This window comes from Peromyscus maniculatus, chromosome 5, assembly GCF_049852395.1.
Source record: "Peromyscus maniculatus bairdii isolate BWxNUB_F1_BW_parent chromosome 5, HU_Pman_BW_mat_3.1, whole genome shotgun sequence".
In the NCBI taxonomy this organism is placed as follows: domain Eukaryota; kingdom Metazoa; phylum Chordata; class Mammalia; order Rodentia; family Cricetidae; genus Peromyscus; species Peromyscus maniculatus.
The window spans coordinates 43,337,957-43,364,119 of NC_134856.1; the positions used below are offsets into that span (position 1 = coordinate 43,337,957).

At 42.3% G+C, this 26,163-nt stretch overlaps 2 protein-coding genes across 4 annotated transcripts in view; both read left to right on the forward strand.

Moving 5' to 3' along the window:
- The first annotated feature begins 2,377 nt into the window (after positions 1 to 2,377).
- Positions 2,378 to 26,163, forward strand: part of Hydin (HYDIN axonemal central pair apparatus protein) — a 358,418-nt gene continuing 334,632 nt past the window's right edge. For all 3 annotated transcript variants that reach the window (XM_042277692.2, XM_015992939.3, XM_076571514.1), the window contains exon 1: positions 2,378 to 2,497. In XM_042277692.2, the coding sequence (XP_042133626.1) occupies positions 2,410 to 2,497 (88 nt within the window). In that variant the 5' untranslated portion in view covers positions 2,378 to 2,409. The remainder of the gene's footprint in view (positions 2,498 to 26,163) is intronic.
- LOC107400857 (guanine nucleotide-binding protein G(I)/G(S)/G(O) subunit gamma-5) lies at positions 15,352 to 25,688 on the forward strand. The gene is made up of 2 exons (XM_015992977.2): positions 15,352 to 15,378; positions 25,325 to 25,688. Exons 1-2 carry the CDS (start codon positions 15,352 to 15,354, stop codon positions 25,547 to 25,549), a joined length of 252 nt encoding a protein of 83 aa, XP_015848463.1. The 3' UTR covers positions 25,550 to 25,688.

A 26,163-nucleotide genomic window follows, 5' to 3' on the forward strand; every position in this document is an offset into this window, starting at 1 on the left:
GCTCTCTTTGCTGAGGTCTCCTTGTCCCACTAAGCTCCCCTCATAGAAAGGACTTCAATGGACCCGGTACAGTTTCTGGAGCAGCCCATGTCTTGTGCTGTAGAATGCTCACACAAACTGAAGAGGAAGTGGGGAGGGGAGGGGTGAGGGTGGGGGGAGAGGGTTGTTTCTCACCTAGCAGTTCCTTCTTTGCTTTGCTGGGGGAGCCTCATGGGCTCATCTCTCTTGCCCTTCAAAGTCTGCCAGCGGGGTCCAGAGCCAAGCCTACCACACCCCTTACACAGTTGAAATTCCTGCAGACAGCACAGTTTAGTTTACCCCAGGGTCTCCTGAGAGCCCCATTCTTTTGTCGGGAGGTTTCGAGGATGTCAGGTCTCAACCCTGTCTGAGGGCACCTTCCCTAGTGGCTCCCTCCTGACCCTGTGCATGCTCAATATGTGCAATAAGCTTGTGGGAGATGTCTGCCTTGTTTTCTTTGTAAAATATTGGTCTACTTCCTCGATTTGAAATTTGCTATTCCAGGTGCCAAGCCCCAAATGACTCCTGAAACATCATATTGAGAATTCATTTGTGTATTCAGCTGGCGGGAAGCTCCTAGTGGAGAGGCGTTATCAAATGCACATTTAAGGCCAGCCACATCTGTAGCTTAACATTCTAACAGAGCCATACGAAGCAGTAGAAAATACAAGTAATATTAATTTTAATAGCAGTGTATCCAACCTAGTATATCTAAAACATTGCCATTTTAATATGAAGTCAATATTTTTAAATTAGCAAAGAGGTATTTTTTGTTTTTCTTTTGCTCAAAGTCTTTATGACCCAAATTTACATCTAGTCCACCTTCCTGCTGGGACCAGACACATATTGAGAACTCAGGGCCACAGGAGCTATTGAGCTCCAAGAGTCAGCTGTAGTGGACATACTATCCAGAGACCATAAGCTTCACAGGCATAGTTGATGTCTGCCTTGATGGCTTTCTATCAGTGCTCAGTAGACAGTAGGTAGTCTACACTTGTGACCTTGAATTGAGATGTAATTGAAAGAATAAAGAAACTATCGGGGGTTGCACAACAACTTTGCACAGCGCTCAGAGTCTAAACCATCCAATTCTGCACACAATTAATTCACTAATAGAGTAATTCAAAGTCCTGAAGGCAGAGGTATTGCTCTTGTTTTCTCCCACACCCCCACAGTCAGCCCCTGATTCCTGGTATTGTGGTGTGGAACTTGACGCAGCCAACAAGTGTTTATTTAGTGTTGGTCTTGGACCAGTTACAATTTTAGGTGCTGGGATACAAATAACACAGTCTGCGCTGATGGAGCCCACAGGGGAAAACTAGCTAACAAGAGCTGCGAAGGAAATAAATAGGGTGACGTGATAGGGTGTGACAGGCGACAGAAGCAATGGATACTGGTGGTGGGGCAGTTCTGCAAAGAGCCATCTCATTATTTCTTATCACCGTCCTTCATACCTCACTGTTGCAGCCTCACTGACCTCTCCTTTTCTAGACTGACCTCTCCTTTTCTAGACTGACTCAAACTCAAGTCTGCCCTTAATGTCCGGTTTCTGTTACATCTTGCTTTCTCATTGACCACTCCATCGCTTTTATCTTCCCATGCTTCAGCTCCTGTGCTGTCTCCTCAAAAAGGCCACCCCTGACCACCCTGTCCAGCGATCAACACACTCACCACTCTCCATGATTTGACCACGTTACACACAACACTATCCGTGACCATGTGTATACCAGAAGTCAACTCCTGGTGAAGCCTTCTTGGCAGTTGCAATCTTTCAGTGCCTAGACTATTCCCCTGATGACTAATATATAACCAATAATCATTGATCAAATTAGATAGGCCTTTTTAAAAATTGAACGGGTGAAGGAATAACACTAGTTAAAGTCTTTGGGAGATGTCTTAAGGTCCAATTTAAATAAATGTAAATAAACTCTGGGTAGAATACCACTTTGTTTTCTGTCTCAGAAAAGGAAGATGGGCTAATCCATCTGGAAGTTACTTTGGGGGATGCTATGGGCTTCCAACTCCTTCAGCACGTAACTGACGGGCATTCAGGGACCTCTGGAGGAGGTCAAAGGGCCTCTGGAGGAGGTCAAAGGGCCTCTGGAGGAGGTCAAAGGACCACAGGATGAACACTCCTGTGGAAATGGGGATCTAGTGTATCCTGAAGAGGCAGGTGTTCACGGAGATCATGTGTGAAGTGGCTTTGAAAAGCCGGGAAAGGTGTGACTAATAGCGTTGGGATGGGAGTGAAGCCTGTGTCCCAAGAAACGAAATAAAATGTATGACTTCCGTACCTGGCGGTTGCTAGGGACGCCCGCCTTCTCCAATCATCGCTTCTCTTGCTAGAGTGTGAGCCGCTCTGCGGTTGCTGTGGCAACAGACGGCAACAAGATGGACCCCGCGGCGGCGGAGCCAGAAAAAGAGGGGTATAGGAGGTGCATCGACTGCGAGGCTAAGCCCACTCTCCGAGGGAAGCGGGGTGAGGAATTGACGTGGGATCCCGGGTGCACAGGGGTCACTGGATCTCTCAATGGTCTTGGGGTGAAAGTGGAATTACGGGGACTGATGACCCCGCCGGTCCTTGGCGCCAATGTTCACCTTGTAACTTTAGTTCTTGGATTTCTGTTCTTGATTCCCGCCTTGAAGCACCTGAAAGGGGGTAACCTCGCTTCTAACTTCAGCCAATCACTTTCAGCCTTTCCTCCCTAGGGAAATGGATAGCAGGTCCCTGCCACTCCTTTCGCTCTTCCTTCCCCGCTTCTCAAAATGACCCCGAAGATGGCCAATTAAGAAAGAAAAGAAGGAAAGAAAAGAAAAAAAAAAAAAAAAAACTCAAGCGTGCTTTACTTGTGCGGTCCTGTGACAAAGTGACAAGACGTCAACAAGGTTTCCTGTTCGCAGTTCTGCTCAGAAAGTGCCCGGTGCTTGGGACTAGGGACTGGTCTCTAGGTCTGCGCTGCCCTCGCTGCCCTCGGAGCCCTGGGCTCCGTGTGTGTTTGAGTTTCTTGATTCCGGCCTCAGCTGGGGTTGTTTCTTTTTCATTTCGGAACATTACAACCACCCGCATGTTAACTAGACGATCGTTCTTGTTTTTTTTGTTTTTTTTTTTTTTTTTACCTTCACTTTAAAGCAACTGAAGCCCCACTTCATGTCTAGAACAAATTTGCTTTTCAGGAAGATTGTAAAACAAGATCTCCACTTTAAATAGGTGTAAACAGTGCATTCAAGGGTTACTGTGTTAGAAATCAGACCTTAATTAAGGTCAAAGTTGAAAAAAGTTTTTTGTTTGTTTGTTTGTTTTTGTTGTTGTTGTTGTTGTTGTTGTTGTTTTTTAAAGGCCAAACTCATGCAGGATAACTCAAGAGCAACCCAGTCAGCCGTGGAGCCAACAAATAGCTTTAAATGTGGGACTCCTTAAGGAAATTTCACAAAATGTATTAGACGTTTTCCAATTTGCCATTACAAACCAGTGGGTGGGGAGTGGACCCACCCACTGCGCCATTGTTCTTTTGCATTTTGGGGTTCCCCAGTTCACACCAGTTTTCTTCCTGGAGAGCACTGAGGGCATCATCATTGTCTGAATGGGGTTCACCCTTAGCTTGGTGGGGGGTCCGTTCTTACTGCCATGCGCTCAGACCGCTGTGATTTCTACAGCCCACATGACTGTTCCTGCCCCATGGTCACCAGCACAGGCCCACCCGTTAATAGACCTGCAAAGAAAACCATCCGACTCTTTTAAAAGTCACCTTTTTTGTTTTCTGATAGATCTAAGTGTGAGTATAGTAATCTTCATTGTCTGCATTTGTGTTGCTTGCCCCGAATACTGAGGCATACTTGATCATTCTTTAAAACTTCAGCCTTTCTTTCTGATGGGAAAATAATGGTAGTCACTTTATTTTTATTTCCCTGGATGACAAGTCAGATCAAGTAGTTTGTGACTGTTATTGACAGCTGCTCTAATGTGAATCGGCTGTCTTTTAAAATGCAGATGTCCTTTTTGTATTGATTTCTAGATCTCCTATTTAGCTTTGTCCACTCCACAGCCTGGAATTACCTGAGAAGGGAGTCTCATGATTGGCTTGTGAGCATGGCTGTGGGGAATCATCTTGACTGACTGATGTAGAAGAGCCCAGCCCACTGTGGGCCACACCATTGCTTAGCAGGTGGCCCTGGGCTGCATAAGAAAGCTGGCTAGGCATGAGCCTGCTAGTGAGCCATCCAGCAGTGTTCCCCTATGGATTCTGCTTCAGGTATCTGTCTGACTTCTCTCAATGATGGACTGTAACCTATAAACTAAAATAGAACTTTCCTCCCTGCAAGTTGCTTTTGGTCATGGCGTTTGTCAAAGTACCAGAAAAGAAACTAGAGCATTGGGGGCACTGGACATACTCAGGATATTAATACATTGTATGTTTCATTCCGATAAAATTAATATTTCTTCCCTGTATGTTGATCATAGTTAGAGTCAGCTGTCAATTTGACACAAACCTTTATTTATCTGGGAAGAGGGAACCTCAACTGAAGAATTGTCTTGATCAGACTGGCCTGTTGGGCATTTTCTGAATTGCTAATCAATGTAGAAGGGCCGAGCCCACTGTGGGAGGTGCCATCCCTAATAGACAGGGAGGCCTGGGCTGTAAAGAAAATTGGTTGAACTGGGCAATGGTGGTGCATGCCTTTAATCCCAGCACTTGGGAGGTAGAGGCAGGTGAATCTCTGAGTTCAAGGACAATCTGGTCTACAGAGCAAGTTCCAGGACAGCCAGGACTACACAGAGAAACCCTGTCTTAAAAAACACAAACAAAAAGCAAAATGAAACAAAAACCAGAAAGAAGGCTAGTTGAGCAAGCCAGCAAGCAGTGAGCTGCATTCCTCCACAGTGCCTGCTTTCACTTCCTGCCTGCATTCCTTGATGATGGACTGTAACCTGTAGGCCGAATAAACCCTTTGCTCCATAAGTTGCTTTTGGTTAGAATATTTATCACAGAAACAAAGCTATTGTGGAATATTGGTTAAAGATTATTACATTTTTTATGCTATGGAACATTTGTTTAATGATACAAAGATATGTTGCATTCGTTTAACTCTGTGAAGCTGTGTGACTTAACCTGCCTAAAACACCTGATTGGTCACACACATACACACACACACACACACACACACACACACACACACAGAGAGAGAGAGAGAGAGAGAGAAAGAGAGAGAGAGAGAGAGAGAGAGAAAGAGAGAGAGAGAGAGAGAGAGAGAAAGAGAGAGAGAGAGAGAGAGAGAGAGAGAGCTGAATGGCCAATAGCTGGGCAGGAGAAAGGATAGGTGGGGCTGGTGGGCAGAGAGGATAAATAGGAAGAGAAGAAGAGTAGGAAAGGAAGATGGAGAAAAGGAGGAGAGGGGCATGCAAGGGGCCAGCCACCCAGCTACACAGCCAGACACAGAATAAGAAGGAAAGAAAGATACACAGAAATAGAGAAAGGAAAAGCCCAGAGGCAAAAAGTAGGTGGGATAATTTAAGAAAAGCTGGCTAGAAATAAGCCAAGCTAAGGCCTGGCATTCATAAGTAAGAATAAGTTTCTGTGTGATTTTTTGGGGAGCTGGGTGTTGGACCTCCAAAGAGCAAAGAGTAAAAAAACAACCAACAACACCAAGCTAGGACAGCATTCTTAGCTATTTTTTTTTTTCATGAAATTGTATTTAACCTAAATAACAACAAATAAATGATAATTGTTCTTTGTGGGCCTATAACACACTAGTAATTATGTTGTACTATTTTAAAAGTCAGATTTATTGACATGTAATTTGTACTATAAAATCTCTCCCATTTGTCTGTAAAATTCCACAAGCCAACTTTAATAATATAAATTCATGTGATACCACAGCCTACCACAGTAAGTATATAGAATTATTCTAGTAGTTCAAACAGTTCTCTTGTATCTGGTTCTAATGGGTCCTCTTTCCCAATCTCCATCCTGTGACAATGATCTGACTTCTGATTCTGTACTCTCCAAATGTATGGAATCATAAAATTGTAAAACTTTTATCTGGCTTGTTTTATTTAGCATGTTGTATCTGGGATTTACCCACATTGTTGTATGTAACAATAGTCCATTCCTTTTTATTGCTGAGTACTATTCCATTGAATTGGATATACCATTAGATGATGAACATTTGAGTTGTTCCACTTATTGGTTACTATGAGTAAATAAGTCTGCTACAGTCATCTATGGGTCTCTGTATTATTGTATATTTTTAGTGTTTTGGTAAATAACCAGAGGGTGTAGGCGAACTTTTCTTTGGGTCACCAGCTCGCAAAAAATGACATGGGGACCTATTATTAATTATGAAAGCTCGGCCGATAGCTTTTCATAATTAATAATAGGTCCCCATGTCATGTTTCTAACTAGCTCTTAAATTAACTTAAATTAACCCATATCTTTTAATCTATATTCTTTTATGTGGCTTGGTTACCGTTACTTTGCAATACCCATGCTGCTTGGTCTGTGTCTGCTGGCATCTTCCTTCTTCTTCCCCGTGTCCTCTCTGCTCCGAAAATCCTGCCTCTCTATTGGACATTCAGCTTTTTATTAAACCAGTCCAAGTGACACATCTTCACAGTGTACAAAAAGATTGTTCCATATCAGGAGGGTTCCTGGGTTATACTGTGAACATATGTTAATTTTACAAGATTTCTCACCACATTGTTCTTAAAGTGAGTGTACTATTTCCACCAATGTAGCGTTTGAGTTTTACCCACTCTACAGCCTTGCCAGTCACGATCATTTAGTTACTCTTAGCTATTCTTGTAGGTCTGAAATGCATGCACATGTCAGCATGTGTGGCGAGGATCAGACAAGAGCCTTCAGGAACGGCTTCTCTCCTTCCACCATGGCTTCTGGGCATGGAACTCGTGTTGTCTGGCTTGCATAGCTTTACCTGGCTGGTCCATCGCATCCACCCTCCTATTCTAGTTTGAATTTGCATTTTAATAGATTCATAACATTGAACAACATTATCACCAACCTTCTTTGGTTCATATAATTGGCCCATATTTTATCCCCTTATTTAGTTATTTTTTAATTGAACTGTAAGGATATAATTTTATGTATTGTTATATATAAGTAGAATTTTGGTTCCAAGTTTGTCTAGACTATATATTTTTATAGAGTTGCATGTATTTGTAATTTTACAGTGACTTTTGGAATCAGGTAGCTTGAATTCTTTTTCAGAATTGATCTGGCTTTTCTGGCTCCTTTATATTTTCATACAAAATTTTGGACTATATTGTTGATGTTTGTTAAAAGTCCCAATGGGACTTTGATTGGCCAACATGTTACCAAACAGCTGGAAGAATTCTTTTGTTCTACCTCGATAGAGGCTATGACTAAGCATGGAGAAGCTCTTTAATGCTGGCCCCTGGAAGTTTCCACAGCTCAGTGGTGGATGCTGTCTCGAATAGGTCAGGAAGGGCTAACATCTTGGCAATACTGAATCCTCCAACAAAGTGGATCTCTGTTTATGTAGGACCTCTTTAGCTCACTCAATGATGTTTTATAGTTTTAAACATGTAACTTTAATACACATTTTATTAGCTATATATTTATGATACTGATTTTAACTTTTGGTTACATTTTAATTTTTTACCTCTCTCTCTCTCTCTCTCTCTCTCTCTCTCTCTCTCTCTCTCTCTCTCTCTCTCTCTCTCTCTCGTGCATTCGTGCATGTACATACCATGGTCAAAGTCAGTTCTCTTCTTCAACCACATGTGTCCTGGAGATCGAACTCAGGTCATCAGACTTGGTGGCAAGCTCCTTTACCCATTGAACCATCTCCCTTGCCCTTCGTGATAATTTAAGATGTTTAGTTTCTGTTTTTCATTGCTGGTTATCAACTTTGTTCTTGAAACTTTGTTAACTCATAATATTAGTTTTAGTAGATTTGGGGATAGATTAAATTTTTTAGAAGTATTTACATAATGGTATAGAATAGCAGGAGGATTTTGGTCCATTGCATTGGGTACTCAGATGCTCAATTCCTACATTGTCTGCAGCCTCCAGTGCTATTCGGAGTTGTTACTGTCATAAAGCAAGTGTCCCCAAATGGATGGCCATAGTTCATGAATTTTAAAATCACCATATTCCAAATCACAATATTTCAAATGGGTGGCCATATTTTATAACTTTTAAAATGATCATGAGAACCTCCCTCAAAAACTAACAAGAACAACAAAACAAAACAGAAAACCCAGGTGGTAGTACACACCTTAATCCCAGCACTCGGGAGGCAGAGGCAGGCAGATCTCTTTGAGTTCGAGGCCAGCCTGGTCTACAGAGCTAGTTCCAGGACAGCCACAGCTACACAGAGAAACCCTGTCTCGAAAAACAAAAAAATCACCACGAGACATCTTTACATTCAATGTTGCTATAGACCCAGGTCCCCTGGACGAGCAGCCAGTGCTCTTAGCCACTGAGCCATTTCTCCAGCCCTAGACTGAGCCGTCTTTTCTGCCCCTAGACCTACTTTTGTACTTGGCATCTTCCTTGCTTTGTCTGTCCTGTATCTTAGTCCTTTCACTCGCAGCCACACTCTTTTCTCCCTGTAGTCCACCCAGAGGACTCCTGTGATGGAAGTGTGCTCACTGTATTACCCTTTGGTTTTCAGCTTTACTGTGGTGTAACTAGATGTGACCTCCCTGGAATTCCTGGATCTCCTCCTGGTTTTGTCCCCTTGTTTTCTTTACCACACGTATTTTTCACAGTTCTTTGGGCAGTATCCTATCCTTGGGGTGATGTCTCACATTGATTTAGGGAACTCAGCCATTAATTTTCAAATACTGCTGCGGTCTCCTCTTCTTTCTTTTCCTTTCCAGGATGTTCATGACGTGTTGCTGGGCCACTTTGCTGTCACCCACACGTCTCTTAGGCGTCATTCTTTTACTTTTATCATTTAATTTTTTATTTTGAAAATTTCACACCCGTATATACTGGAATATGATCATATCTACCCCATCTCCCCCTGTGGCTTTCCCATATTCCTCTTAACATGCTGCTTTCCTAACTTCAAACTTCAAATCCTTTTTTTTTTTTTTTTTTTGATAACCCCGGAGGTCCAGCTGGAGCACAAGCCTGGGGTCCCCCACTGCAGCATAGGCCTGGGGTCCCCCCGCCCCCAGAGCACAGTCCTCTGTGCTGTATTTAATAACTGAATTTCAGCTTGAGATTTAGACAGAATTTCCAGGAATTTCTGGAATAACCCTAAATCTACTTTGTACTGCGTGTTTATGCAAAGAGTCTTTCTTAGCATTGGCTACTATAAAATGAAACTGTCAATCAACCCTGAACAATACTGCAGAGGCTCTCTCCTGCATGTCAAACTTCAGTCATGTTTTTTCTGTATGGAAACTAAAAAAGCATATCCATCTCACTACCATGCACATTTGCTTTCATCTTTAATAAATGGTAAAACTATATGTATATCAAGGAATTATTGTAAAAATAATTTCTTTATGATTATTAGTGTTTTGTGGGTTTATGTACCCACGTACCTATGGTTGTGTGAAAGTTTCCCTGGTGGGTTTGTGAGTAGAAAACATTTCAAGAATTTCTGTTCTGTACCTTATGGTTCTATAGCTCTCTATGTCTTTTAAAATAGGAATCCTCAGGCTAGATGTGGGGGAACATACTTTTGAGCCCAGCACTTGGGGGGATTAGGTAGGATCAAAAGCTCCTGGTCAGTGTAGAATTCATACAGATAGTCATTCAACCAAATAAAAGACCCTGATAATGTGTGAGTGCCCTCAGAGGCCAGAGGAGGGGACAGAGCCCCTGGAGCTGGACTTGAAAGTGGTTGTAAGTAACCTGATATGGATGCTGGGAACCGAACTCTGGTCCTTTGAAGAGCAATAAGTATCTTAACTGCTGAATCACCTCTCCAACCCCAGGGATGGTTTTCTTTGTTTGTTTGGGTTTTGTTTAGTTATTGAAAGGCAATATAAGCCCTGCTGCTGAATACATACCAAATGCATCCTTGTTCTGATTAGAAATTTGACTTTTAGTTTGGTGTCTTCAGTTTTGATTATGATTTGTTTCATTTTAATCTGCCGATTTCTTTTCTGTGTGGAGTTTATGTTGGTTCATTTTAGGGTGTTTTTCATTCTCTTAGCATGCTTGTTCATGTCAGCTGCCTGCTGCTTTTCCTCCTTGGAAAAGTATTTATGGGGAGTTCTTTGGTGGCTGAGATGGAGCAGGCCTCCAGAAGGATCCGCATTTTTCTGCGCTTGTCATCCAAAGAAAGGACCTGCCCGGACTCCCTACAAAGTAAAAATCATACCTGGATACTTTTGGAGCTCACAGGTGATGTAGTTTGGAGTGCTCATGAATAAGAGAGCTCGCTGGTGACTTGAGTGTCCTGGTCACATTTTGTTTCTCTTTTCGACCTCTCTTCACTTGTCCCCGCCCCTGAGACTTCATTTGTGCTCCGCTGTGGACGGTCAGACAGAGCAGGTTTACTTCTGTTCCACGTTTGAAACAAAGTGTCTGCACACTTGCACGCTTTGAATGGGACTCATCCTTCAAACCTTCCCTCAGCCCTGCGGGGAGCCACGAGCAGAGCTCAGTGTCCCCTTGTCTAACAAATGATCTCACAGCAGGATCTGCTCAGGTCTCCTTACCCACAGGGCTTTAGTTACATGTTGGCCTGTTTAACTCTTTGTGGTCTTTTTGGTTCTTTGATACGTTGGGGAGGTTTAAACGGGTTTGTTTTGTTTCTGCTTGATACAAGTAGCCCTGACCATGTAGAATTACCTGTGTACTGAGACTGGCCTTGAACTGTTCATTTTCCTCGTCCACACCTCCTGAGTGTGGGGATTCTGGCTTCCTTCAGTAAGCCAGGCCATCTTAACAACATTTTACGAGATCAGGTTCCTTCAGAGTGGTATGGCCATAGACTAAGCAGTGGTAGACACGCCTTTAATCCCAGCACTCAGGAGGCAGAGCCATGGGAATCTCTGTGAGTTCGAGGCCAGCCTGGTCTACAGAACGAGTTCCAGGACAGGCTCCAAAGCTACACAGAGAAACCTTGTCTCAGAAAAAAAATTTTTGTTTTATTTTATTTTACTTTATTGGTTTTTCAAGACAGGGTTTCTCTGTGTAACAGTCCTGGCTGTCCTGAACTCACCTTGCAGACCAGGCTGGCTTCAAACTCACTGAGATCCTCCTGCCTCTGCCTCCCAGGTGCTGGATTAAAGGTGTGTGCCACCACCTCCCCACATTTTATTTTTTAAAAATTTATTTTGTGTGTATGTGTGAGTGGGTGTTTTTCTGCATGTATGTTCGTGCACTACATACATGTCTTATGCTCAAAGAGACCCGGGGAGGGTGTTGGATTCCCTGGAACTGGAGTTATATGTAGTTGGAAGCTGTTATGTGGGTATTGGGAATTGAACCCGGGTCCTCAGGAAGAGCAACCTGCTCTTAAACACTGAGCCAACTCTCCAGCCTCCACTGATTTACTTTTTAAATTAAATTTTAAAAGAATTATATACCCTTTTTATACACATGCACTTAGCATTACTTTTATATTTTAGCACTATAGTTTATATGCTTTGTGAAAAACACAAACATGAAAGACTTTTTCCTCCTCTCCAGTTCTCAAGCCCAATCCCCAGAAGTAACCAAATTTATTAATTGTATTCTGTATTATTTATTGAGAACATCTGAGTGAGTTACTTTTGTTTGTTTATTTGTTTTCTTTTTGAGACAGGGTCTCTCTATGTAGCCCTGGTTGGCCTGGAACTCACTATATGGACCAGGCTGGCCTCAAACTCACAGAGATTCATGTGCCTCTGCCTCCTCAGTACTGGGATCAAAAACATACGCCACTATACCTGGCATTAGAGTCAATCTCACATTTGGATGTATTGACCATTTTCATGGTTGACAAAGCTGGAAACATTAAGGTTTTTGCAAATGCCGACTGAAGATCATCCGCGTTCAGACAGGGGCCGTTTGCTGATCGTGTAAGTGGGTGTACTTTCTTCTCCACTACGTTTAGTTTTGTGAACATAAACGCATGTCTGTACAGCTCTTCAAGCAATAGTACTTGGAAGGGGTTCAGTGTCTTAACAGCTGATGTAAAGCTGTTTTTTTTTTGGGGGGGGGACTACAACAGTATCTCTTGGCTGTGTGAGCCTGGTCCATGCAATGGTCAACAGGAAGAGGGAACTGTCACTGAACAGTGTGTTGGAGTCACGGGCACATGGTGCAGTTTGGACTGTTTCTCCAAGCATTCAGAATATGACAGCTCAAGCTTGAAAGCAACCCACACAGCTGGTTAGCTTTTGAAGGGATGTTTAAATTGGTCCACATTTGGGGTTGCTTAGTCATCCTTTACTCTGGGTATGTGGATTCTAGCTCCACAAGCATCATTAAGAGGGTTAGTGTCTGTGGCCTTCTTCATCAGATTCCCACTGGGACTTGGACCACAGAGGTTAAAGGTCACAGCTTCGCCTATTTTTGAATGCAGTGGGCCATAATCCACCCCATTAACCACGTCACCATCATTAAAAGTGAAGAAATGATAGATAGCCCTTTCCTAGGAGCAAACTCTTCCTCTCAAATGAGCCTAAGATCTGCTTCCTCATTAATACTGCAGAAGCACTTAGCATTCAACTGTTCATAGGGATGGGGCTTGAAACGAGGCAGAAATAAATTGTAGGCACATGGCTGGAAGGATCTCGGCTGGCGTAGAGGAGGAGAAGTGAGGAATTGATCCAGTGCAGAATGCCGCCAGTTTAATTTCAAAACCACATAGCCTTTTCATTTCTTTGAGGATTTAAGTGCCTTCAGTCCTTTGATTTTCTTTTCTTTTTTTCTTTTTTTTAAGGCTCATGTTTATCCCTTGAGTAGTGGGGAAGGAAAGTGGACTTTTAAGTGTTCTGTCCTTGATGAAAAAGCTTGTGGGGAAGTGCATGACATTGTTAACATGGTGGTCTTCATTTTAAATCAATTACCAAAAGGTCCACTGTGTTGAGTGTAGGGAAAAAAAAATTGTGTGAAAAGGCTGAAGAAATCTCTCTGGGGTGGGGGGGGGGAGAGGGGGAGGGGGGAGGGGGGAGACTCAGAGGAGAGGAGGGAAGAGAAACTTCAGTCAGGATGTAATATATGAGAGAAGAATAAAATAAAATAACCTCTCACAACTTCACTGGCAGTTCATAAACCCCAATATTTTTCATTGAAAATGGTTTTAAGCCGGGCGGTGGTGGCACATGCCTTTAATCCCAGCACTCGGGAGGCAGAGGCAGGCAGATCTCTTTGAGTTCAAGGCCAGCCTGGGCTACCAAGTGAGTTCCAGGAAAGGCGCAAAGCTACACAAGAAACCCTGTCTCGAAAAACCAAAAAAAAAAAAAAAAAAAAAAAAAAAAAAAAGAAAAGAAAATGGTTTTAATAAGCTATCTAAAATGTCCTAGGTGGAAGACAGAGTGGCGATCTGACTGTGTCTGCATCTTGGTTTTATTTACTTAATCTGGCATCCTAAGCCAAAGTTGAGCATCTTTGCCTGATTTCATGTTCGGTGCCATGACGTTGCTGCTGCTCATAAATAATAATAATAATAATAATAATAATAATAATAATAATAATAATCAAATAACCCAAATTTGTAGCAGTGGCACAGAAGAATGTCTAAATTTCAAGGTTAAGCTGTTCTTATTCATGCCTGAGAACAATTCCCAACACTCACACTTTTAAAATGACAGCATGCCAAGCGTGAAAACCAATACCAGGAATGCAGAAATTGACGTTCATGGATGCCAAAGACGAGTCTCACAACACTATAGAATGTGCCTGGTAGTTAATTATAGGTGATGTGTATCATGGGAAGCCGCCAAGATTTGGTGGGAAGTGGAAAGAAAGAACTCTGCCTGCTTCATTTCTTATATAATCCCCTTTACTCTCAGGGAATTCAGCTTTAATAAAAAGGAATAACCGGAGGATGTAATCGAAGAACACTAATTAATAATTTGAGCTCTTTCGGAGTGAGGTTCTGTAATAAATCGTAGGCTGTCAGTTGCTAAACCATGAAATATTGCAGAGAGGAAAGGGGCGCCACACTCTTCCACAATGCGGCTTGTTGTGTTAAAACTGTTGGTGGCAGGGAACTTGCTGTTGGTAATCACTTGTGTTTTTATATCGCTATTTGTAATCACAATTAGACAGATGGTTCTGAAAAAGCTAGTGTGTCCTTGATAATTAAAACCAATGCAAGCCGCTTCTTCTTCCCCCTAACATACAATTACACTGAATAGAATCGCATCACCCAGGGCTTCTTGAGAAGAGTCTTCATAGGCACAAGATTAGTGTTCTGCCCCAAGCCTGACATCTTGACCTCTTACAAAGCCTAGAGCCTTGCAGCTGGCAGAGGGCTTCCAAATAAACATGGATTACCCCTCCTCTGCTTTCTCCTCAAATCTTATTCCTGCCATGCATGGATTAATAGATATATTTTAAAGTGGGATCTTTGGAAGAATGTCTTAAAACCATTGGGGGCTTGTATCTATGACAGCTAAACTCTAGGAACTCGGCTAGTACACCAAAGTTCTCAGGGGTATGGGAAAAGCCACCCCGTTTTTCTTACTCAGAAAACTAATATGGATGTGTTTTTGCATAGATAGATAGATAGATAGATAGATAGATAGATAGATAGATAGATAGATAGTAGATAGATAGTAGATAAATAGAAGATAGTAGATAGATAAATAGATAGATGTTAGATAGATAGATAGATAGATAGATAGATAGATAGATAGATAGATAGATAGATAGATAGCTTTCATTGCATGGTGTATCACTTTACATTATTATAACAAATGCCTGGCACAAATTATTTTGAAATGAAGAAAGTTGGTTTTCATTTGTTTTTGACCCACTGTTTTGGTCCTTGACAGATTAACTCAGTTGACTGAGTCTTCAGTGATAACATTACACCTCAGGAGCACGTGATTAATTCCTTACCTTATTTACTGAGTACTATCACAATAAATCAGGGGATTTTTCAGAAAAGATTCAGCAGTTTGAGATGGTGCTCTGTGGCCATTGGTCCCTCCCTTGAACTTGACCTTAGCCGTGTGAACCACAGAGCTGTGCAGTTGGAACCTGCCAAGGTCTAGTCACAGATGAAATTTTGGAAATGTGTTTTGTTATCCTGAGCATTACTATGCCCAAGTATACTATCGATGCTTTTAGGTACAGGCTTTTGTGCCCACAAGTAAGCAGTCATTTGCTGGTGCAATTAACCATCTGCACTTTATTATGAGGGTGCAGCTGGCTAATTATGCTCAGCGCCATGGGGCAGGTTCAGCTTCTCATCTGCGTAGGAACTGTATTTGCAGCAAAGGACATTGACCTTTAACAATGAGTCTTTAAATGTAACCAGGACCTCCAGAGGTCACCATTCACAGAGTTTTGTTTTGTTTTGATCTGAGGTGAAATTCAAATGTGGGTAGTGGGACTTCTGTTTGGGTAGGGCGATTAATACAGAACAGTAGGGTAGGCTGGTAGTTATCCGTCACGAACAAACGAGATCCCCACTCAGTTTACATATTATGGACTCTCACTTTGGAGAGTGGTACATCGGTGAGTGTACGTGTAGCTGTGAACTTGTTTGATGGCAACCTGGAACGTCACAGACTTAAAATGGGGTCAGTTTGTGTGTCCCAGCCAGTTCCCTATCATTTCTAGGAACTGTTGTATGTTATTCTTAGGACTTAGTAGAGGGATTGAAGGGTTAACAGCAGAAGACTGGAGAGGAGAATTCTCAGGGTTAGCACAGATCAAATTAACAGTCAGCACTAATCTATGGATATCAAGTCTCATTTAAGAGGAGACTTACAGGAACCTGTCAATGGTACCCACTGCCTCATTTAATTTGTAAGCCTTTGCCCTGGCCCGGGTATGGGGCAACTTTAATCTGGTGCAGTTCTGTCTCTGTGTGTTCTCGGGGAAAACACTTACCTGCTCATGGAGTCTGGACTCCAGTCCTTCCTAAACCAGCACAGCTACTTGAAATAGTTCTACCAGGTACCTACTATAGACCTAACGAATCAACATCTGAGGTAGGAATAGGGACTCTTGAAGTAAGGCCACCTTGGACAAGTTAAGTTACATAATTTTAAAAATGTGTTCTAAGTTTTGAGAAAGATTTAATTTTTTAAAAAGATTTATTTATTTATTATGTATACAGTGTCCTGCATGTATGTCTACCTGCAGGCCAGAAGGGGGCACCAAATCTCATTATGGAAGGTTGTGAGCCACCATATGGTTGCTGGGAGCTGAACTCAGGACCTCTGGGAGAGCAGCCAGAGCTCTTAACCTCTGAGCTATCTCTCTAACCCCCAAGATTTAATTTTTAAAATGAATTCTCTTTGGAACTTCAGTTGTGAAATACAACATCCATGTAAGCATATGAAGCATACAATGATACATATACATACAGAGACCTGTATGTAGACATACATGTATATGTATAACTTGAGAACAATCATAAAGGGCTCAGAGGTACAACCTTCACCTGGGCCAAGATTAAATTGGTACTATCCCACAAATATGTTTTTTTTAAAACAATTTAGTTATTTTTATGTGCACCCTGTGATGTGGTGCCCATGGAGGCATTGTTTCCCCCAGAGCTGGAGTTGCAGGTGGTTGTGAGCTGCCTGCTGTGGATTACAGGACCCAGACCCAGGTCCTCTGGAAGAGCAGGAAGTGCTCTTGACAATTGCATTAGTTACCTTTTTATCAAGGCGATAAAACACCATAACTGAAGCAACTTACAAAAGAAAGTGTTTAATTGTGTTTACAGTTTCCGTGGTTAGAGTCCACAGTGACAGAGTGTAGCCATGGTGGCAGCCAGCTGGAGGAGCAGCTGCAAGTTCACATCTCACCAGCAAAGGCAGAGAGAACTAACTGGGAATCAACAAGTCTTGAAAACCTCAAAGCCTGCCCTCCCGCTCCGTGACACACTTCTTCCATCAAGGCCACACCTTCTAATCCTTCCCAAACAGATCCACCAACTAAGGAAAAAATATTCAAACATATGAGCCTATGGAGGCCACTCTCATTCAAACGACCACAGCCAACATGGTCACAACTCTCTCTCCAACCTGATATTCCAGAAATGGTTTCCTCTCCTTCCCTCACCTCAGAGATCATTGCTCTCCTGACTCATCTGACTGTCATTGTTGACTGCTTTTATAGTTTTACTCTTTTGTAGGCATTCCTGAAAACGGGATCCCATTTTCCCTCCATTTGAGCATTATGTAAACTGAATTACCGTGTGTATGAATATTTTTGGTTGATTCTTTTGTTTCTCAACTTCGTGTAAAATTCCTGCATTTGTTGGTGAGCTGCATCATCTCTGTTGATGAATGTGTCACAGGAGCACAGCACCGTGTTCTGTGTGTTGTCATGAAGGTACAGGTTGTTTCTAGCACATCACTATCAAAAAGAGTGCTGCTGTGGGCAGGCTTGTTCCGTGTCTGTAGCATGTACATTTCTCAAGACTATGGCCCAGGGCAAAATTCCTAGGTCATAGGTCAGGTATAGGTATCCTTAAGTTTATTAGGTAATGAAAAGCTAGTTTTGGATGTGGTTCTTTTCTGGTATAGCCCCATCATCAAGTATTTCGTAGTTTTCTCTGCAAAGGGGTCAGTATTCACAATTATCAGACTCAAATTTTGCCCATCTTTCAGAAACATACTACCTTGTGATTTTAGTTGCAGTTTTCTGATTGTGTTTTTAAATCGTCAGACTCATATTTTGGTGACCTAGTAGATATGTAATGGCATACTTTAATTGTAGTGGTGTTTTCCTGGTGATCCATAAAGTTGACCATGTTTTATATATTTATTGGCCATTTGGATTGGCCTTTTGCTTGTTTTGTTTTTTGTTTTTGTTTTTCTTCCCTATTGGGCGTACTTTTAGAATGCTGTTTTATGGGAGCTCTGTAAGCATTCTAGACCTGAGGTTGTGTGGTTATATGTTGTAAACACCTGTTTGAGGAAGCTTGATTTCTCATCTTTTATGTAGAGTCTTTGATAAGATGTGATTTAAACAGTAATTCCAAATCAAAAGCCATAAAGCTGTCTTTCCTTTGTGGCAGTGCTTCTGTTCAAGACACCCTCTCTCCCTTAGTGAGGCCTCCTTCCAGGTCACCTTCTAAACTGTTCCTGTGTGACCTTTCCACTTTAGAATTCTTCCTACCAGGAGTTACATGCATGGTGTAAGGTAGGAATTGAAAACCTTGTCTCCAAAAACAAGATGGAGAATAACTGAGAACAACACCACTGACATTGGCTTCTGCCTTCACACACACACACACACACACACACACACACACACACACACACACACACACCTAAAATGTTCAGTCATTCCTTGGTACCATCACATGTCAGTCACTGCATCTCAGGCTTTGACTCACACTTTAACGGCCGAGTCTCTGCAAAGCTCTGTACAAAAGATGATCCATTTGTCAAATGAGTTATCTCTCATAGCTACTGGCTCTTCATTGAAGTGTGCTTTTTTTTCAGTATAGTTTTAAGTTGTAGTTGTATTAATTGTCCCATTGAGTTTCCATAACCAAATTTTCATTGGTTTTTGCCTTTGATGTGATGACAACCTAACACTTCTCTGTGTTTTCTGTAAACTGGGATCTAAAGGCACTCTCGAGTTTCAAGTTTGTCTTTTTTTTTTCTTTTTCAGAAGAATACTCTGAAGTGTTTTCTTCCTATCTGCTCACATATTGTTAATGAAATTAAGATCAACTATAGGGTTAAAGTGTTGCTAGCCTGCTGGTAATTAATTGAAATATTTTCTTCATGATTTCATCTAATGATTCTGGCATAGGAGCTTACATCAGTCCAGCAGAGTGCATTGTGATGCTTTTAGATACAGTCAGTGCCCAGTTGGCATTCTCAATTAGAATGTTTCTATATAGAATGACTTTTTTTCTCATTTGCTATGTTGCTTCTATGAAATGTCTCTCTTACACATACTTATAAGCTTAGTTTCATTATAAATCTATGAATTGGTATATATTTGAGGTACCCCATTTTGGCTAAGAAAACAGCCCTTTAAGTTCTAGTTGGCATCAATGCCAGTTTTCTTTTGCAGTTTTAAAATTTTATTTTCATTTATATATGTGTGTAGATGCCAACAGAGACCAGAAGAGAGCATTAGGTCCCCTAGAGCTGGAGTTACAGGTGGTTTTGAGGCCCCCCCCCCAGTGTGGGTGCTGAGAAATGAGCTTTTATTTTCTGCAAGAGAAATACCTGATTTTAACCACTGGGCCAGCTATCCAGCTCTTGCAATTTTTTTAAAATTAAAATATAATTATGATAATTTCCTCTCTCCTCCTCCCTCTGATCACTCTCATGTCCCCTCTTTCTCTCCCTCTCAAGCCCATGGCCCCCTTTTAAATAATTATAGATAGATATAGATGATATAGATATAGATATATAAATGCAAACTGCTGCGTCTGCTCAGTACTGCTTATATCTATATGTTTTCAGGGCTGACCACTGGTATTGGCTAACCAGTTAGAGGGCTCATTCCTGGGGAAGATTGATTCTTCCTCTCTCATCAGCCCTCATTTGCCCACAGCTCTCTGTCTAGGGTGAGGACCCCTGAGGTTTCCCCGTTGTGTTAGCATGTCTATTAGCGTCGTTGTCCAGATCTTATTTAGGTAGTGTCCTGGTTGGCTTTTCATCAACTTGACACAGCGAGAGCTAGTTATCTGAGGAGAAGGAGCCATAACTGAGAAAATGCCTGCATAATTAGCCTATAGAAAAGCCTGTAGGGAAATTTTCTTAATTAGTGACTAGTGAGGAGGGAGGGTGGACGACAGACAATTGTGGGTGGTGCCACCAATGGGCAGGTAGTCTAGGGTTCTATAAGAAAGCAGACTGAGCAAGCTATGGGGAGCAAGCTAGTAAGCAGCATTCGTCCATGGCCTCTGCTTCAGTTTCTGCCTCCAGGGTCCCGCCCTGACTCTCCTCAGGGATGGACTGTGATGTTAAACCGTAAGATGAAATAAACCCCTTCCTCTCCGAGTTGCTTTTGCTCATGGTGTTTCATCACAGCACCGGAAACCCTAAGACAGGCAGTAATGCTATTTCAGTCAAGACAGGCAGTAATGCTATTTCAGTCCTCCTCTGTCCCTTGTAGCTCCTGCTAGTTTCCTGACTTTCAGACATGAGTAAGTGTGTTAGACTTAGCTTACTGACCTCTTGACCCAGACATGGCTTTGCATTATGCGTCCACGTCTGATAGAGCAGACCTCCTTCCTCTCTTCTCTTGGACTCCCCCAGAGATAGGGGCCGAGTCTAGAGCCTGATTGTTGGTATTTGATTTTTGGTTAATAATCCAGGAACAAGACTGAAAGGGTGAGATGGGGAAGGAAATCAAACCAGTTTAACAGTGTGCTGTAACTTGGCTCCCACTGTAGGCAGCAGGGCCGTGGTCTCACAGAGATCATCTAAAAAGCCTGGAAGAGGTTCCTGGAGATGGTCAGTCTGGAGGCCGAAAAAAATGGGAGCTGCGCACACCAACACGCCTCTCTCTGCACTGTCTGCTGCTTTTCACACTCCCTCTGTGCTGGGGTGAGAACTAAGAGACACCTCAGAGAACTGAGAATCTTCCGTGCACGATGGAATGCATGTCCACGTAAAGCCCTTCACATAGCAGCCTCTCCCCGATACTTCTTTTCCCATCATGGCCTTTTCATTTGAGATCACTTTCCTTCGGGTGCACTTCCCTTTAGTGAGAGGCTGCAAGGGTGAGACTTCCTCGGTCTGCTGCTTCAGGCTGCCTTTAATTTGCCCTTGTTCTTAAAAGACATGTTGCTGCTTATAAAATTGTAAGAATGACAGGCTTTTTTGTCTTCTTGTTGTTGTTTTTTACTGGCCCTTTAGAAGCAATCTGTCTTTTTTTTTTAAAGGTTTATTTTTATTCCCTGCTCGTGTGTGTGTGTGTGTGTGTGTGTGTGTGTGTGTGTGTGTGTGTGTGTGTGTGTGTGTGTGTTCTGGATTAGCAAGTGCCCCGAGGGTACAGATGGCTGTGATGTTCCAGTACTTTGCCTCCTCCTCTGGTTCTGGGCTTTCTTGGGTTTTGCTCTGGTAATTGCTTTACTGTCTTGACAGCTTTTTAATGCTTTTAGGGTGATGAAGGGTTTTCATTGGGAGCTTTTGATTGTGTTCATATGGTTGGTTGGGTCAGCTAATGGGTCACATACCATTACTGGGAATGAAAGTTCTCTTTAAAATCAAGGTATCTTATTGCTGTTCTTACTAGGGATGTAGGGTGGATACAAACATTTTTCATGCTTTTCAGTGGGAATCAATCTAGCCAAAGCCTGTAACAGAGACACAGTAAGAGTTTCCTTGGCAGTATTTACCAGCCTGATAACCGAGAAGAGAAAAAGGGCTCTGTTGCCTGACAGACAACTTGAGTACAGTGTTATAGCATGCAACTAATCTCTGTCACGGGTCCTCATTACTGAGCTCTGCTGTGACAGCCATCCAAGATGAATTAAAAGAATTGCATTTGACATTTTAATCAAAGGTAGAAACGCCACAGTTACCAAGGAGCTGCTAGTGAAGCTGTACCCGCCAGGGATGAGTGGAGAGCACTCAATAGAGAAGGGTCAGATGAACCTGCTGTTCACCGACTTGTGGGAATGGTGACGGACATCCCCAGCGGCTGGCACACACTGATGAAAGCGTCGGGCTCTTTCTTTGCTGGTGTCAGTGGGGGCCATAGGCAGGGTCAAAGAGTGAATCTGAATTTGCTCTTCTGTGTACACACAGTCTTCTGAAATACATTCCTTGCAAGGAGTCTGATTGTCAGACATTTGGGGAGTATGACAAGATCACTTCTAAATAATGTTTGCAAGTTGAATTGTGAGTTCTTTGAGAACATATTAAAATGTATAAGCTCTCTTATCTCTAGAATCTGGAAATAAACTCACTCTCTAGACTCACGTGTTCTGTGAACTTGAACTCACCCATCCAAAGACCCCTGCTACCTTCTGCAAACACTTTGCTGTGTGCTGGTTATGTTCAAACACGGGCTTTATAAGAACAGAATAATTGGTGTGTAGGATTAACAGGGGTTATCTAATGCAAGTGTCTAGTGATTTCTCCTAAGTTCCAGGTTTCTAGGCATTGCAAGGTGCACCTGGCGCCCTTAGCATGGGTTGATTGATCTGGGAATTGCATATATTTTCAATAATGTATAAGCTTATTCCCTCCTAATTGATAATCATTTTCAGCTTGCTTGGAGACCTCAATCCATGCCATTGCATAGCAGCTGTAAACCTCTCCTAATGAACTCAGTGAGTAAACTTCAGGGAAATGTAGGATAGTTATAAACAGCAGTTATCATAGGAGGTGCTGGATTTCCAGTGATAGAAACTTACCTGAGTAGGACTTACTAAAAACAAGTCCATTTAGTTAGAACATGGTGATTGCTCACAGCGTAAAAATATAACAACAAACACCAGGTCCTTATAGTTGAGGATTGGTCCTGGTGGCTTCTGTGGTCCACTCATATTCACTTTTCCTCCTCTCCTCCTCCTTCCATTCACCCGTGCATGTATCCATCCATCCATCCATCCATCCATCCATCCATCCATCCATCCATCCATCCATCCATCCATCCATCCATCTATTCTGCTCATAAATCTCCTGCTGGTTGAGCTGTGTTCTACAGGAGGGCTGCTTCTTGTGATAGAGAAGATGTCATGTAGCAGTGTTACTTTTGTTTTTAGCTCAGCGAGTCCAGTGAAAGAATTTCCCCTTCCTAATATCAAGCTCTTGGTCCCAGAAGGATTGCGACTGGCATTGTCAGTGTCGCATGTCACATGTGTATCTCCACAATCACTCAGAGCAGAGAACAGGAGTTTCTGATTGGCCACAGCTACTGATTGCCTACTCTTCTGGATAAGACAGGGGATGGATTATTACAGAGGAGGGAGAATGATGGGGGAAAATATTATACTAGAAACCACAAGAAATCCTCAGACGTCTTCATTGTGAAAAAATGATTAGAAGCCGGGGATGGGGTCAGGGCTCAGTGGGTGAGAGCACTTGCTACGCAATCAGGAGAACCTGAGTGTGACTCACTTATGAAACCTGGGCACAGCTATGAGTGCCTGCAACCCCAGCACTGGGAGACAAAGACAGTGGGTGCCAGGAGCTTTGTGGCCAGCCAGCCTCGCCAAAGTGGTGAGCCACTAGTCCAGAGAAAGACCCTGTCTCAAAAAATTAGGTGAGGAGCAGTAGAGGAGGACACTCCCTGTCCTTTAGCCTCTCCATGAACACACATGCATGCACACATGTGCATGCACACATGTGCATGCACACACACACTTGCACATCAGTGTGTACATATACACTCCCCAACAAAATCCTTGAAAGCTCCTAAACAGTATTTCAGTTGAGAATGCAATTTTGAATCTGAGCAAAATGGAATCAAGAAAATTATTTTAAACTCATTTTCAGCATTTGAAAAGGTATTTTCTTGGCTGGGCAGTGGTGGTGCACGCCTTTAATCCCAGCACTCGGGAGGCAGAGTCAGGCGGATCTCTGTGAGTTTGAGGCCAGCCTGGTCTCCAAAGTGAGTTCCAGGAAAGGTGCAAAGCTACACAGAGAAACCCTGTCTCTAAAAACCAAAAAAAAAAAAAAAAAAAAAAAACCAAAAAAAAAGAAAAGAAAAGAAAAGAAAGGTATTTTCTTATTTTAGAAAATTATACAGATTAGATGCAAAAAAAAAAAAAAGGACGGTTTAATTAAGAACCTATGCAAGTGTTGGGAAAGGGAAATTAATCTACCTTTGCTTAGATTTGTTTCTCAAAGTCACTAAGAAATACTAGTCCAGGGCTAGCAAGATGACTTAGAAGGTAAAGCCTCTTGTTGCCAAGCCTGGAAACTCAGTTATCCCCGAAGCCCACAGAGTGGAAGACAACTGACTCCTGCAGGCTGTCCTCTGAACTCCCTGTGTGATACACACATATGCAGACATAGGTACACACACAATAAATGAATTAATTAAAAAAAAGAAATGGTTACTGCTGACCTAGTGGGTGGGCGTCTCTGTACCTGTTGTTGCCAGTAAGATATGAAGAGGCTAGTACTGATTTGATGTTTGGATCCTAAGAAGTGTGAGTTGTCGGTGAATGATAGTTTCAATGTGTCATCTTCATGGCAGATTTTATTTTCAATGAAAAGGATGTAAATTGCCCAATCTTCACAAGACACTTAGAGAATCGATGAGCGGTGTGTGTGCCTGTACCTTTGTGTAGGTAATTGTCTTAAATGCATGCTCGGACCTGACAGTTCCTTTATTGGATGTCTTTCTTGTCTTTCTTTGTGGACAGACATTTACAAAAATGTGTATAGTATTATAATCCATTGTGCTGGAAACCACCCAAATGATAATCAGTGGTGGAATGGCTAAATGAATCACAGGGAACAATTATATGTAACTTACAGTGAATAGCAGCTAATTGCATCTATATGTAAATATATAATATATGTTTATATATACAAATTAGGTAACAGAAGCTAGACACAGACGGGTGCACACTGGGTAATTCCATCCTTCCAAATATTATGCACCAAGTTTAACTATTGTCTTAGTTACGGTTTCTATCGCTACAACAAAACACCATGGCCAAAAAGCAAGTTTGGGAGGAAAGGGTTCATTAGGCTTACACTTCAGCATTGCTGTTCATCACTGAAGGAAGTCAGGACAGGGACTCAAACAGGGCAGGATCCTGGAGGCAGGAGCTGATGCAAAGGCCATGGAGGGGTGCTGCTTACTGGCTTGCTTCCCATGGTTTGCTCAGTCTGTTTTCTTGTAGAACCCAGAACCATCAGCCCAAGATGTCACCACCCACCATGGGCTGGGCCCTCCCCATTGATCACTAAGTGAGACAATGCCTTACAGCTCTGAAGCTCAAGGGCACTTCCTCAGCTGAGGCTCCTTCCTCTGATGACTCTAGCTTGTGTCAAGTTGACACATAAAACCAGCCAGTACAACTCTTATGCTCAGGGATCTATGTTTACATTGCAAAAGACTGGGTTCTATGAAAGCAAAGTTTCCTGCAGTTGGTAGAAAGAGCTCAGCCTTGAGAGGGGGTATTGCCGTGTTTTGTTTCTTTCCCTGGGTGATTATTATACAGACCTAACCCCTGTATTGTAATAATTCATTAAGTTGTACATTTGTGAGACATTTTTCTTTTTTATGATATTTTTATTTAGTCTTTAAAAGTTTCATATTTTTCGGGTTCTTCCAGCGTCGCCGCCATGAAGAAGGTGGTTCAGCAGCTCCGGCTGGAGGCTGGGCTCAACCGCGTGAAGGTTTCCCAGGCAGCTGCAGACTTGAAACAGTTTTGTCTGCAGAATGCTCAACATGACCCTCTGATAACTGGAGTGTCTTCAAGTACAAATCCCTTCAGACCCCAGAAAGTCTGCTCCTTTTTGTAGTCATGTATCTGAGGTTTCTCAAACCACTTTTCATGAACCAGTGAATATTCAAGAGAACTAAATTTGGAGTCTGTACAAAAGCTTCTCTATAACGCGTGCCATAATATACAATCTTCTACTTGTCAGATCTTAACATCTACCTCTCTGAATTTTCATGGATTTCTGTTTCACAAGGTTTAACTATTTTATATACACTGGCTGTAGCATACAATAAAACAGCATTAAAAAAAAAGAAAAAAAAAGAAAAAAATAGTTTCATATTTTATTTTAATTTCTATTTATTCTTTGAACATACCATACATGTATAAAATGTCTATTGTTCATACCTACCCTTTACTTCTCCCCCAAACCCCTTTACATCTCCCTCCAAACTTCAAGTCCTTCTGATTGATTGATTGATTGATTGATTTATATCCATTGAGTCAAACTAGTGATTCCCATATGTGCATGGGGTCATTGTTCATTGAGGCATGGAGAACCTGCCAGTGGCCACACTCCCCTTGAAAAGTGACTCATCCTTCCCTAGCAACTACCAACTGCCCATAGCTCCTCAGTTAGGGGTGGGGGCTTGGCATCCCTCTCCCGTCCATTCTGGAGTTGTTAACTGGCTTTAT